Source organism: Schistocerca gregaria, chromosome X (genome assembly GCF_023897955.1).
Source record: "Schistocerca gregaria isolate iqSchGreg1 chromosome X, iqSchGreg1.2, whole genome shotgun sequence".
NCBI lineage: Eukaryota > Metazoa > Arthropoda > Insecta > Orthoptera > Acrididae > Schistocerca > Schistocerca gregaria.
In genome coordinates this window covers 531,482,228-531,496,928 of record NC_064931.1, presented here as the reverse complement: position 1 = coordinate 531,496,928, position 14,701 = coordinate 531,482,228, and the positions used below count along the sequence as shown (strand labels likewise).

At 39.4% G+C, this 14,701-nt stretch overlaps 1 protein-coding gene across 3 annotated transcripts in view; it reads right to left on the bottom strand.

The window, feature by feature from the left end:
- Positions 1–14,701, bottom strand: part of LOC126298869 (pre-mRNA-splicing factor 38B-like) — an 85,484-nt gene that overhangs the window by 23,960 nt on the left and 46,823 nt on the right. For all 3 annotated transcript variants that reach the window (XM_049990384.1, XM_049990383.1, XM_049990385.1), the window contains exons 6-8: positions 10,397–10,516; positions 5,435–5,823; positions 415–744 (exon numbers count right to left, since the gene is read on the bottom strand). In XM_049990384.1, coding sequence (XP_049846341.1) covers positions 415–744; positions 5,435–5,823; positions 10,397–10,516 — 839 coding nt within the window. The remainder of the gene's footprint in view (positions 1–414; positions 745–5,434; positions 5,824–10,396; positions 10,517–14,701) is intronic.

Sequence of the window (14,701 nt, the reverse complement as noted above, 5' to 3'; positions counted from 1 at the left end):
CCGCAGTTCAAAATAAGCTACAGCACCAATTTGTAACACTTTCCTTCATCTTCTATACTGTATTTTGGGTGAAATTGAGCATTAAAGGAGTTCCAGGTTCACCACAGGCAGGAACCTCCTACTACTCTTCGATGAAATTGTGGCTTCAGCTATGATGACATGAAACATATACATATTTATTGTGTCAGCACATCTGTGTTAACTTACTAGAAGGTTAATATGAATCAGAAGACAATGCTTACATTTCATTGTTAGCAAAACTACATACAGAAGGTAGAGCTTGTTCTTTTCTCTCCAAATGCCTTATAATCTGAGTGAAGTTGACTTATCCTACTTTCTGTTGCACCCCCAGGGAAAAGGAAAAGAAAAAGTTTGTGGATAACAGATACAACTGAAATATTGAAATATCCATACCGTGTTTCTCGAGAATAATCCCTCTCTTTGTCATAAGCACGATCCAAGTCTTTATCCTTATCTCGACTGCGATCTTTGTCACGGGAATCCTCTCTGTCCCAGACCCTAGAGCGTTCATGAGCCCTGTCACGAGAACGGTCCCTTTCCCTCAATTTTTCTCTCTCTCTTTCCCTATCCCGTTCTCGATCCCTGTCTTTATCTCTGTGTCGGTCTTTTTCTTTATCCCGTTCTCTTTCTCTTTCCCTCTCTTTTTCTCTCTCCCGTTTCTGACGTTCCTTTTCTCTTCTGAGCTCTGCAGCAAAATCATCAGGTGAGCTTCGACGAACAGGGCTGCAACAAGTAAAAACAGCAGTCGCTGTTTGAACACACAGATGGAAGCACGATTTCAATGTGAGACAAAAACAGTATACAAAGTAAGCCTTTCACTGCTATAGATGAGCTCTTTGCATTCTTTGCTGAGATGGCCTTTGTTACGGCTGTACTGCTTGTCAAATGCTGGTGTTTCTGCTGAGAGATGGCATTCTGGCTGATATGAAATATTTATCCGATTTTTCAAAAACTATTTGGAAAAAAAAAAGAAATATTTTTGCACATCTTACAACCTGATATCTTCACTCAACAAAGAACTGAATTTCTTTTCATTATCCATCATTCTTACTGCACTGCATCAAATTAAGTAAAAGAATGTAGCGAATTTTTAAGAGTTCACAAAGGTAAAAATGCAATGCACAAGCTTTGTGTATTGTTGATTTGAGCTCATAAATTTCAGTAAATGAAATGAAGATAAGATACTGAAATTTTATTTAAAATTGAGAGAACAATAATATCTCATTTCATGCTTGAGTTACTGGGCTTTGTAGCTGAAGGACAGTCGCATGTGACACACCCATTCACAGCCTTGCAAATCGCGAATCGTGTGGCCATAAAAATTGTCATATCTCATGAATAGTTCAAGATACTGAAACGAGGATTTCTGCAAATGATAGCACATAATGAGGCATAAATACTCAAAACTTTTTTTTATTTGCCAAGATATGGAAATAACTCATCTGCAGCAGCGAGAGGTCGACAGCTTATGATACATTTAATGTTCATAGCACTGTAGGGAAATCCAAGCGGCAGGCATATACATGTCTGAAACACATGTCTGGGGAACGGCATAGAAGGACTAGTATACATGTTCACAACAGTGTAAGGGTTAATGAAAACTGATTATCCTCACTCTCAATAACACTACAGAGGCAGGTGAGAGAATCAACCAATATAATAATCTATTTAACATGCAAATATAGTGTCAAAGAAAAAATTAAGAGAGCACGAAAGTCCTGCAAAATAAGAAGTATTGGCTGACTGAGTTATTTATGGTCATCATAAGCTCTCAATGAGTCAAGTAAATACCAAACGAACAAAATTACTGTCAAGGTAATTAGTATCATAATAAATGACTATTTCTAACACTAATATGACTAGTCTCAGCTAGGATGATCACAATATCACCCAACTTGGTTACCTGGCTTTGAATAACAAAATTTATCATTAGAACATCATTATACCTCTGGTTCCAGCCCATCACACCACTGAATAATGAATTAATGGCATTAACAGAGATAAAAGTTGTGGCTAAACAGTTACACATCAGTTAGATTGTGGTCTGTTGCACTTAACTTTTCATAACTGATTGCCCTATAGAACCAAACAAGTTACAGAATGTGAAACACATCAGTCATGATGCCTTTACAAAAACTATTTGGAAATCTAGCGACACAAAATGGGTAAAAATGGACATCAAGTGAGGCAATCGAACACCATAAAAAACACACAAACCTCCAGGGTAACACAAAATGTGGGCACTGCCAAAATAAGACCTATTTGCACTATGGAACTTCAACACTGTTAGGGTAAAACTGGCACCAACATTTTTGGTTTCTGTACATGGGTTAAACAATTGTTTTCTTGGGACTAGCACGCTTCTATGTTGCAATACATAATTAGTAGCAAAAGGAAAATTTTACATAAATGAAAAAGTGAAAAACAGTATAATCTGTGAGTTTTAGTGACATACCATGAAATTGGCAATTTTTAGTAAATGCCACACAATTTAGCATTTTTCCCACTCCCACACAAAAATGTTATAAAACTGAGGAGGCAGTTTTCTACACTGAACAAATATCGAAATAAATATTCTCAGCAGTCTGTGTTACTGCAAGGAAAAGGTAACATGATGTCACATGTCTGTGTTGTGAGAGGCTGACTGAAGCAAAGTGAGCAACATGATATTGATTTGTGTGTTAATGAAGGTAAAAACCAAATTTCATGATTTTCTTATTTCTACTTGTGTACTACAAAAATATGTTGTTTAATTGATCCACCACATTACAGATCCTCCCAAAATTCATCATTTTTGGTCTTATTTGTGACATAAAAATATCAAAAATTCTGAAGTCACCAGATAAAACATCATTTGTATAACCAGTTAAAAGTAAAGACTGCATCATTATTGCAGGAAAATGAATTTCTTCAACCAGTAACTTTCAAGTAATTTGAAGGTATGAATACTTCAGGCAGTGGTGAAGGAAACACTGAAAGGTTGTACGAGAGCTGTTCAAACAGTACCCAAGTTTTATTCATAAAATCAATCTTTATTCAGATACAATTGTTCGACACTAGTCATGTTCGAAGTAATCCCCTGCACCTCTCCCAACGCTGCTGCTACTCCTGGAACCATTGTTAGAAAGTGTCTTCCGGTATGGTGCACAGCTGCCCTGCCAAATTCTGCATAATGTCTTCCCTGTTCTGAAATCTGGTCCCTTTCAAAGTTTTTTTTTCCAGTTTAGGGAAAAGCCATAACTCACTTAGTGCTAGGTCAGAGGGATAGGGAGGCTAATAAACAAGTTACAAAAAACTCGAAATTAATTGAGGATGATAAGTGAGTGCGTTATTGTTGTGACAGTGCCAAATGCCTACTGTCCCGAAGTCCAGACATTTGCATCTCACCTGCTTCACGAAGTTGACACTGAACCTCTTGGTAGTAGTCCTTACTGACATCATTAGCTTCTGGGATGTGCATGTGTTGGACAACACCAATGGAATCAAAAAAGATTGTCATTATGACTTTCACATTGCTGTGATCTTGTCTCAATTTTTTGGGTCTTTGGGATGATGGATGCATCCTCTGTGATGACTGGAATATTGTTTCTCAGTTATACTGATAAAACCAGGACTCATCATCAATGATCACTGTGTTAAGAAAGTTGGGATTACTGTTTACAATATCCAGCACATCCCGTGTGCTCTGCAAACAAAGTTGCTTCGGCTTAGTTGTCAACAACTTTGGCACAAATTTTGACGAGATATTCCTGAGGTCCCAAGGTTTCATTAAAACAGAATGAATGGTACCAGTACTAATTTTAACTTCATCTGAAAGTTTTCTGATCATGATTCATCTGCCCTGCATCACCAGTGTCCTTATGTGATCAATAACAACAAGCCTTACTTGTGGATGTTGAGGGTCTACCTGAATGTAATTCCATCTTCACTAATGAGTGACCATTCTTGAAGTGGTTGTACTACGGAATCTTTTATATAATTTCAACTTGACAATTGCCAAGCTTAAAATAAAATTTGAGATAATAACATTGTTTCACTTTTTCTGTCATTTTACTCACAACACAAAACTGATGACTATCAGTTACATGTGTTCATTTGTCAAAATCAGGCATGCACACTATGTATGCCTACAAACATAAGTGTGTGTGCACGCCCTGATACTATTGTTGGTTTCAGCAATAAAAGATAAAGTCGGATAATGTTTGAACAGCCCTCGTATCCTAAAATTAAGCCAACAATGTTTAGGCCAAAGATCGGTGTATTAAACGTGTTCAGAATCCTAGGTTCCTGTTTCAAGCATGGTAAAACAAAATGTGGGCAATGCCAAAATTAGACATATTTGCTCTATGGAACTTCGACACTGTAAGGGCAAAATTTGCAAATAGATTTTTGGCTTCTGCACATGGGTTAAACAACTCTTTTTCCTGGCACCAGCAAACTTTCATATTACAATACATCATTAGTACTGACAGGAAAATTTCACATTAACGATAAAGTGAAAAATAACCCACTGTTTTCTATCACTTTTTTTTCACATGGGGCCAACAGTCTGCTCACTCGCCACCACATGGCCCAGCACTGGCTCAGTGCAGGGCAACAAGCAAGTGGCCTTGCCATGCACCTCAGGAAACATGGAATCTATACAGCTTTGTCACAACGTAATGGCACTAATGAGCTCGACAAACATTGGAATGCATTTAGAATTAGAATTTCTTTCAGTTATCAATTTTTCATATTTTCTATGACTGATTTAGCAAGAATCACCACAATGACTGAGTATGCTCATGTATAATGAAAATTAAAGTGATAATCTAATATTTAGTGTTACAGAAAGTAATTGATTTAGCTGTGGAACTATGAATTTTATAAGCACATGTGGCACCTCACTCCACCAGTCTCATCTTGGACTTTACTACTGCGGATATATCAACACCACAACATTTGGCTCGCTGTCATCTGGACTTTGACTACGCTTGGAACTGGACTATTCAGAGATTTTTGCTACTCAGCACTCCAGAAACCAGATTCACCCATACACTTTGCTGGTCTCTGTCTCAGTGGCAGCACTCGCCCTATCACTTAAGTTTGTAGCAATACACCTTGTTGAGTAGTCACCACTCATGGATACAACAGAACCATTATAATACTTGACTGGAATTGTGTAGTAAAAAACAAGGAAGGTCAAATAAAGATGGCTGCATCATGTAAACAAGCCTCAATCCACTTTTACATGAACAACATTTGCACTTTCCACTGTATTTTGATGGCTTACAATTATAACAACATAATCAAATAATTTGTACCTGAATTTAAAATAGTATTCCCAAACATATTAAATGTAAAGTATAACTATAATTCATTATCACTACTTTCAAAAGTATATTAAGACAAGCAGAAATTGTTAAATACTTACGTTTCCCTGCCATTTTTTGTTCTATGTACATGTGTTCTTTCTCGATGGCGCAAAGGACTCCTCTCACGGCTGTACGAGCTTCTCCTTTCTCTGCTATTTCTGTGATGTTTTTCTCTGCTACTTCGCCTCTCAGAACTGTAAGCTCTTCTCCTATCTCTCTCCCTTTCTTTGCTTCTGGCTCTATCTGGTGATTGCCGCCTCTCTCTTGGTGGAGGTGCATCCGTCCTCCTGAGCCTTGAAAATCGTTCTGCTTCCCCAAAAGACACTTCATCATCAGGGATATGTCTTGCCTCTTTGCTTGACTGCAGTGGTGGTAGCGATTGCTTCAGTGGCCGTGAGGGTGATACTACAGGAGGAAATCTTTCTAACATCTTTTTTTCAAGTTTTTGCTGCAACAAAAATAATGTTATGTGGAATAACACATCAAGTACTAAATATGGCTAGTAGAAACATTTGAGCCAATTATGGCACAGCCTACTGCTCAATTATGATGGTGTATCAAAAATAGTGTAAACTATTTGCCATTTTACAGGAAATATTGGTATGACTTTTAAACTGAAGAAGCAGACAAAAATATTGGGAAAGACAAGGACATAAATCAGTGGGAAAATATATGAAAATAATTATACAAAGGTGGAGTTGGTTTGTTGACTTTACCAGAAAAAATGTCATTCCTGATGTAAGGAACCATAGCACGTTTTTAATAAAATGCAAATACATTATCCTCTGATCTCTCTGACATATACCATTACAGCAAGTACACAAAAACTTATGTCCTAGCTATCAGAACACTGTCTTACTTGAATGACAGTTGTGTCTTGGAAGAAAATAGCTCTTTTACAAGAGGAGACAAACTTCGTGAAGAAGGATATGCAGCTGTTGATAATCTCACAATATAGGATCTGCCTAAACATACTGGAATTATTCTGCAATAAACACTCTTAGCAAAATCAGGTTTGAATGCAATTAATAGTTTTCAAAGTATGTACTTTAAAAGTCTATACATTGTGTCTGGCATTAATGTCACTTTCCATCACAGCACTGGAAGCATTCAACAGACACAGTATTCACGGTCCTTGTAGTAGCAACATGGATAAGTTTATGGTTTTCTTTTCGGGTCTGATTTTATGTTGGGTAACCACCTTTTTACTACATGGTGTGGTATCCTTAGGTACTATGTTTTATTGTGCCTATTTTCGTGTGTGTGTGAAAGATAGAGGGGGGGGAGGGAGGGAGGGAGGGAGGGAGGGAGGGAGGGAGGGAGGGAGGGAGGGAGGGAGGGAGGGAGGGAGGGAGGGAGGGAGGGAGGGAGGGAGGGAGGGAGGGAGGGAGGGAGGGAGGGAGGGAGGGAGGGAGGGAGGGAGGGAGGGAGGGAGGGAGGGAGGGAGGGAGGGAGGGAGGGAGGGAGGGAGGGAGGGAGGGAGGGAGGGAGGGAGGGAGGGAGGGAGGGAGGGAGGGAGGGAGGGAGGGAGGGAGGGAGGGAGGGAGGGAGGGAGGGAGGGAGGGAGGGAGGGAGGGAGGGAGGGAGGGAGGGAGGGAGGGAGGGAGGGAGGGAGGGAGGGAGGGAGGGAGGGAGGGAGGGAGGGAGGGAGGGAGGGAGGGAGGGAGGGAGGGAGGGAGGGAGGGAGGGAGGGAGGGAGGGAGGGAGGGAGGGAGGGAGGGAGGGAGGGAGGGAGGGAGGGAGGGAGGGAGGGAGGGAGGGAGGGAGGGAGGGAGGGAGGGAGGGAGGGAGGGAGGGAGGGAGGGAGGGAGGGAGGGAGGGAGGGAGGGAGGGAGGGAGGGAGGGAGGGAGGGAGGGAGGGAGGGAGGGAGGGAGGGAGGGAGGGAGGGAGGGAGGGAGGGAGGGAGGGAGGGAGGGAGGGAGGGAGGGAGGGAGGGAGGGAGGGAGGGAGGGAGGGAGGGAGGGAGGGAGGGAGGGAGGGAGGGAGGGAGGGAGGGAGGGAGGGAGGGAGGGAGGGAGGGAGGGAGGGAGGGAGGGAGGGAGGGAGGGAGGGAGGGAGGGAGGGAGGGAGGGAGGGAGGGAGGGAGGGAGGGAGGGAGGGAGGGAGGGAGGGAGGGAGGGAGGGAGGGAGGGAGGGAGGGAGGGAGGGAGGGAGGGAGGGAGGGAGGGAGGGAGGGAGGGAGGGAGGGAGGGAGGGAGGGAGGGAGGGGGGGGGAGAGGGATGGGGAGGGAGAGTGGGGGAGGGAGGGAGAGTGGGGGAGGGGGAGGGAGGGAGAGTGGGGGAGGGGGAGGGAGGGAGAGTGGGGGAGGGAGGAAGGGAGAGTGGGGGTGGGAGGAAGGGAGGGAGGGTGGAGGGAGACACGAGAATCCGCACGCAATTGTACAATCACATCATCAACACAGATTTTCTGTGAACGTTTGGGCAGGCATTGTTGGTGATGTCTTGACTGGGCCCCATGTTCTTCCACCTACGCTCAATGGAGCACGTTATCATGATTTCATACAGGATACTCTCTACCTGTGCTGCTAGAACATGTACCTTTACTAGTACAACACAACATGTGGTTCATGCACGATGGAGCTCCTGCACATTTCAGTCGAAGTGTTCTTACGCTTCTCAACAACAGATTCAATGACCGATGGATTGGTACAGGCGGACCAATTCCATGGCCTCCACACTCTCCTGACCTCAACCTTCTTGACTTTCATTTATGGGGGCATTTGAAAGCTCTTGTCTACGCAACCCCGGTACCAAATGTAGAGACTCTTCGTGCTCGTATTGTGGACAGCTGTGATACAATACACCATTCTCCAGGGCTGCATCAGCGCATCAGGGATTCCATGGGATGGAGAGTGGATGCATGTATCCTCGCTAACGGAGGACATTTTGAACACTTCCTGTAACAAAGTATTTGAAGTTACGCTGGTACATTCTGTTGCTGTGTGTTTCCATTCCATGATTAATGTGATTTGAAGAGAAGTAATAAAATGAGCTCCTACATGGAAAGTAAGCGTTTCCGGACACATGCCCACATAACATATTTTCTTTCTTTGTGTGTGAGGAATGTTTCCTGAAAGTTTGGCCGTACCTTTTTGTAACACCCTGTATTCATTTTGTAGCGCACATCATTCTGAAGAGTCTGATGCATAAAACATAGATGTTCGAGGAAATGTAAGACATGTTATTTGGTCTTAAGTGTGCCAGAGTGCAGTGCCACCCCTCATCACACAGAATTCTTTTATCACACGTCACTGTATTTAGCTTTGTGGAATTGAAAAGTGTATATTTTTTACTGGATGCCGTCAAACTACATTCAGGACAGTGGAAATTAAAATGTCCTGTGGTGCCTCTCCTGCTCCCAGTCGCTCTGTTTGACATCCTGCCCGTCTTTAAAAATGAAAAAACCTCGCAATCAATACTGGATGGGGTAATTTGTAATCGGGAGAACAAGAACTCCTCAGAAAATTTGCACTCTTTATTGCCTGTTAGCTAATAACTTCCTGTTTTGGGTGACATGAAATTAGATATATTATACATAAAACCATTAAAGACAAGAGACAAGTAATACAGTACACATTTCTTCAATCCTTCGCACCTAGCATTGTTTTCACTCTAATCTTGCTACAGCTTTACATGGCAAGGTTTCCTTTCTGCGAAAGAATCTATTACCTCATCACAGTTCGTCAAACGTTTTGCTACATGAAAAATCAAAATATCGTTATCTAATACTGCGTAAGCTGTTAATACAAATGGTACCAAAGACTGGCATGGTTTCTTGATCTGATTACATCTATTTTGTCACCGTCTGCTAGATAAAACAAAATAGGCCTTTCTAACACTGCAGAAATTTTAACACGCACCAAATAAAGGATACTGTTTTGGCACAAATGATCATTTTTATAACACGACAGACTATAATTCACGAAGACCAACAAAAAATGCCTATTAGGCCTACTACAAGCAAAAAACTTTCTGTTAGAAAACAGTTTTACATTTCATTCATACGCCCCAGTTTCTCGAGCATGAGATCGAAAAGTAGTAGTACGAGATTTTTATATAAATTTGGAATCGTCATCCCTAATTTGTGTGATGTCCCCATTTCTTCGCCTTCCTAGTTCTAATAATTCTAGTCATGACTAATTCTGGAACTATTCCTGCCTTTGTCAAACCTTATTCGCCGGTTAACTTCACTCACCCTGCCAGAATCACTGGTTTAGTTGTCCCTGATTATTCTCCAATTAGGCGTTGTTATGTTCGTACAAACCATTTTCCACCCTACTTCCAGAATAGAGCTTAAGCGGCTGCTAGATGGGGACTGTACAACTGGCCCTTACTAGTGTAGCGATGTGGCCAAAAATTTTCTAACAAAATTTGATTTTTCTGGGTACACCGAGAAGATAATACGTAATCTTCCTTACCTGTTATTCCTGTTAGTCGTTTATTTCCACTCTGGTAGTCTGAATCTATGGATATCCCTAGTAATTATAACAATGCTGATCATTCACAAACCCAACCAACAACATAATCAGACAGCGATTGGCGTTCACTCGTTCGACTTTACTCCGCTCCTCTTGTATAGCCCATTCCCCTTTTGCTGCAGAACAGTTTATTTCTAGATGCGGCAAGGATTCCTCTGACAGAGACGTCACGTACACCTCTGCTCCAAGATATGAATCATCACACTACTATACACCGAAAGTAGCTGTTTGGAAATCAAGTTTCTTGAGTACAAAACTAAAAGAATACTGAATCAGTATTGTGACTGCTCATTCGTCTTTCTTAAATTTTTAATTTTCAGAAATTTGGACTATTACATTTAAGTATGTCCAGTTGCACATAAATTTCAAATTATACCAGGTAAGACGAAATTCTTCATTAAATCTTCAAAAAGAGCATGTATTTATCCACAGAACAAACACTATAGACTGTGGTACACTCACTTTAATTACAGAAAGAATGACAATTTATTAAAATCTAGTATTAGATTTGACAAGAATTTTTGCTAAAAATTGACTAATACCTGAATAGGTACAGGTATTCTAGGAAAAAGGGTTGAAAACCACTCCAGTTTTGTCAGGAATGCTCTGAGCATGTCACCAATAGTCATAACTTGGCCACCACCAGCTTTGACATCCATTTCCTGAAAATATACAACACACAACGTTATTTGGCTTTCCTTGAGAAGACAACAAAAGTGAAAGTATCATTTAAAAATGTTTGTTTCACTTTGTACGTGAGAAACAGGTTATTTCAAAGGTGTAAGTTAGGACCTCAGCTTCTAACAAGGAATACAGTTATCTAGCATATAGAATTTTACAGCTGTTTCACAAGATTAAAGTAGAAAATGAAAGTGAAAATCTGTCCCTCTAAAAACGAAATGCTTGAGTTCAGAACCGCTTTACACAATTGATATGATTCATTCACAGATGAAGCTAGACATGAATATTACCTGCTAGAAGTCTGAGGTGTAGTTTTGGGAGACTTGTATATGCATATATGTTACATAGCTTTCAAGTCAGTTATATTAACATACATTTTATTCATTCATGTTTTTCTTGTTGAAGTACTTGAGAAAATCTGTACCATCAAGCAATGAAATAAACTGAGTAAGAAGAAAGAAATGTATGAAACAATGAAAATAAGCTACCAAAGTATACTGTACAAAATTGCTAGTAAGTGACTGGAACTTCAAAAAATATTCAATTATGTGTCCCTTAACATGTCTTAAAGGTGATCATGAGTAATTCACTAAATGAATATTTTATTTGCCAGATAATTATATAGTTTCAACAAATTTAACTGGTGACTGATATGTAACACACAAGTACACCATAATCAACTCAACTGTTTATATTTCTAAAGATTCATCAAGAACAATATACAACTTAGTACTTGCAGTTAAACAAGGTTTGAAGCACAAAAGTTGCACTCCGTAATTCTTAGGATGAAGCTGGACTTCGGTCCTGTTGGAACATGGAATTTGTTATTACATTAAATGCAGATAACATGAAAACATACAAGACAAGAAATGAAGACAGGTAAGACAAAAAACTTAAGAATCACTATTCAACTTATAATTCATCTTGCAACATTTGCTTCATATTAGGAAGATACATTTACTAACCACATTTTCAAAAAAAGGACATTCAAAAACACATAACTGATGATAAAGATCTGTGCATTAATACTGTAAAACCAACATATCACAAGAAGAATACATAAAAACACTCCCTAAAGGCAGTTCAATGAAATCTGCTGCTTGTTTAATGCTCTCAAGCATTACAAAAGAAAACATCATCTACCATATTTACATCTTCCTAAAGACAAGTTTCTAAAAAAAATGTTAATAGACTGGAAGTCACTAAAAAGTACTAAATTAATCATGTAAACTGTCACTACATTTACAAAATATGGAATAAAGAATACAAAACCTATTAAAACACCCAAAAAGCATCTATAAGTTAACATGAAGGAAGTATGCTGCATGTTAGTCGAAGTGTATGGATCACTACGTTTACATGAGGCTCCCGAAACCGAATTTCATAAACAGATTTCCCAATATCGTTTCTGGTTTGTCACAGCACAATACTGATTCTGGAAATGCAGTGCTAACTGCTGGGCATTCTCTTCCAGATTTGATTTTTTCCTCCCATGTAAATGTACAACATTTTGAAATGTGTTTGAGTCAGCAAATTATATCTTGTTTTCAAATTTTTTTGGCTAATTTGGATGGAGTGACTTTTTTGTGCAGTGATGGAAACATGTAAACACTGATCTGAGCATGAAGTTGTCTACCTCCAATATTTAACTGAAGGGAAAAACAGCCATTGCGCTGACTAAATAAAAAACTGGAAAAACTGATTTCCAGAGGTCATGTACGCAAAACAGCTGATGAATGTAAAATCAATACATTAACATGTAAATGCGACAGTGAAAAATGGTTTCTGAAATTCAGTTTTTGTCTTCCAGAAGCTGCCTCTCATGTAAACTTGGTCAACATATACCTATATCCACAGCCCTAATAAAATACGTTATAGATTATGAATTCAGAAAAAGGCAACAAACTTTGGAAATAATCATGATGACGTGTACAAGGTGATTCAATAAACTCATGATCATGTGGGAATGAGGCAGTGAGGTGCTCTAGTCTATGTTTTGGAACACAATGTGCCTCCACTACTGTGACCCACCTGTCAGTCAGGCGACAAGAGCAGTAACAGTTTTCTTATTCCTTCCACAGCATGCATATGGATGCAATCATTGGACATACAGAGAATACTTCAAAATTTCTTATTTCATGGTCACATTTTTTATACAACTGATGCATCACAATCTTTATGCAAAGAGAGAAAACATCATTTTTAGCTACACTTTGAGTACATATTATGCTGTGCTACGGTAACTTTTTACTGAATCACCCTGTGTGTAAAAAAAGAGCAATTCATTAACAGTCTGAGAGATTGCAGTGAAGTACATTAAAATTCCTGGCAAATTCCACTTCTTGTATTCTTACTTAAGTTGTACAGTTAAATCAAAAAATGTCACATCAGAGCAGTTCTGTGTGTTTTTTATGCCTTCGCTGCAAGGTGTTTGTACCTAAACAAAGAAGAAGAAGAAGTAGTAGTAGTAGTAGTAGTAGTAGTAGTAGTAGTAGTGGTAGTAGTAGTAGTAGTAGTAGCAGCAGCAGCAACAGCAGCAGCAATACTAGTAGTACACAACCAACAGCCTTTTTGACAACAAACCTTTCAGAGACCCAAGGATATGGTATGAGGTATCGCATTTGCACTGTATGTGATATGTATGAAAAAAATCCATTGTTGTTTCCTTATCAGACATGTGTAACAGTGGGTATAGAACATTTAATTCTTTATGAGAAGCAATATAATGAGACTTGGCAGATTTTACTTTTTGAGCAACAAATTATGTTATGCTTTTCCAACAACACACAGCATTTGCTGTCTTATTTATTAAACACTCACCATGTCAAAAAATGGTGGGAGTTACAACTGCAATATACCAGTTCTCATCCACCAAGTTTGACTGCATCACAGCCACCAGAAAATGACCTGTGCTGCATGCATGCTCATGATTTTAACAATGAGTAATTACCAAACTACATACAAAATCTACACAGATTTTTTCATTGATTCCGAAGCTTTCCCAATTAACAACTAAATATCTGAACAAAGCAGGCACTGTCAAGTAATTTCGTGTATCGCTAACTGAAGCTAACAAACAGGTACATGCTGACAGCAAAGTCACAACATTTCCACTGAAGTTTTCACAAGTGTACTGATTTCTTCAGAGCAAAAGACAGTAGGAGTTTTGCTGTCCTGTTGGTTTTTAAGAAGCCCTGATTACGTTCAGTTGACAGGTGTTTAGTTGTTTGGAATCCTGTATTAGATTCACCATTCTGACAGAGAGGTCTACTAACTGAACAACATTTTGGTTTTCATCATATCTTCAAACTTTTTTGTAAACCTCTGACAAGCTCTCCTTTGCAAAGCAGTTCTAATTTACAGTGAATGTGTCTTACATCTGAAAGTAGCTTCCAGGCAAAGAATTTTCTTACTCTATCATCTCTGACCTCACAAATTATGAATGTTAATAAAAAAATAAAAATAAAAAATCACATGACAAGCAGGGTAAGAAACTAAATTTTGTTTTCAGACCATCTTAAAATAATAATCATGTCTTCACTAAATGCACTGTACCTTTCTGACCTAGATGTTTCACTGCTTTTATACCATACCTGGGATCTCATTTACTAAAATTGGTCTTGGTCTCATCTGGTCAGACGTAATAAACCCAGAATGAGTATATCTATATTTAAATCTGGAATTGAATATAAATCCAGCGGAACTACATATGGTCAATGGAACAGTAACCATATTTAATAGTTCCTTAAACATTACATTTTAATAAGATCATTGGTATTTTGTAATTATGGTCATATCATTTTAGTGGGTCACAACCACACTCTAATATTAAATACCCACGACTTCCACTTGAACAAGGAAGTGTTATTGGATATCTAAAATCAGGTTTTTACAAGAACATACATACCATAAAAAGATTGGAGTTAATTAGGTAAAAATACCGACAAGAGAATCTTTCTCGGATACTTGGAAAACAAAACACCAACTGACCAAAAGAAGGGTCTAAAGTTGGTACAAAATAAATAATGAAGAATGAAGAATAGCACACCAAAATATTTTATCTGCTACCAATGGTTTTTTTTGTGTGGTGAAATTGTCACACACCCTCATATCCATATGCACTGAGCTTAAAGGAGGATCTACCACAGTACTACATCCAGTTTGGC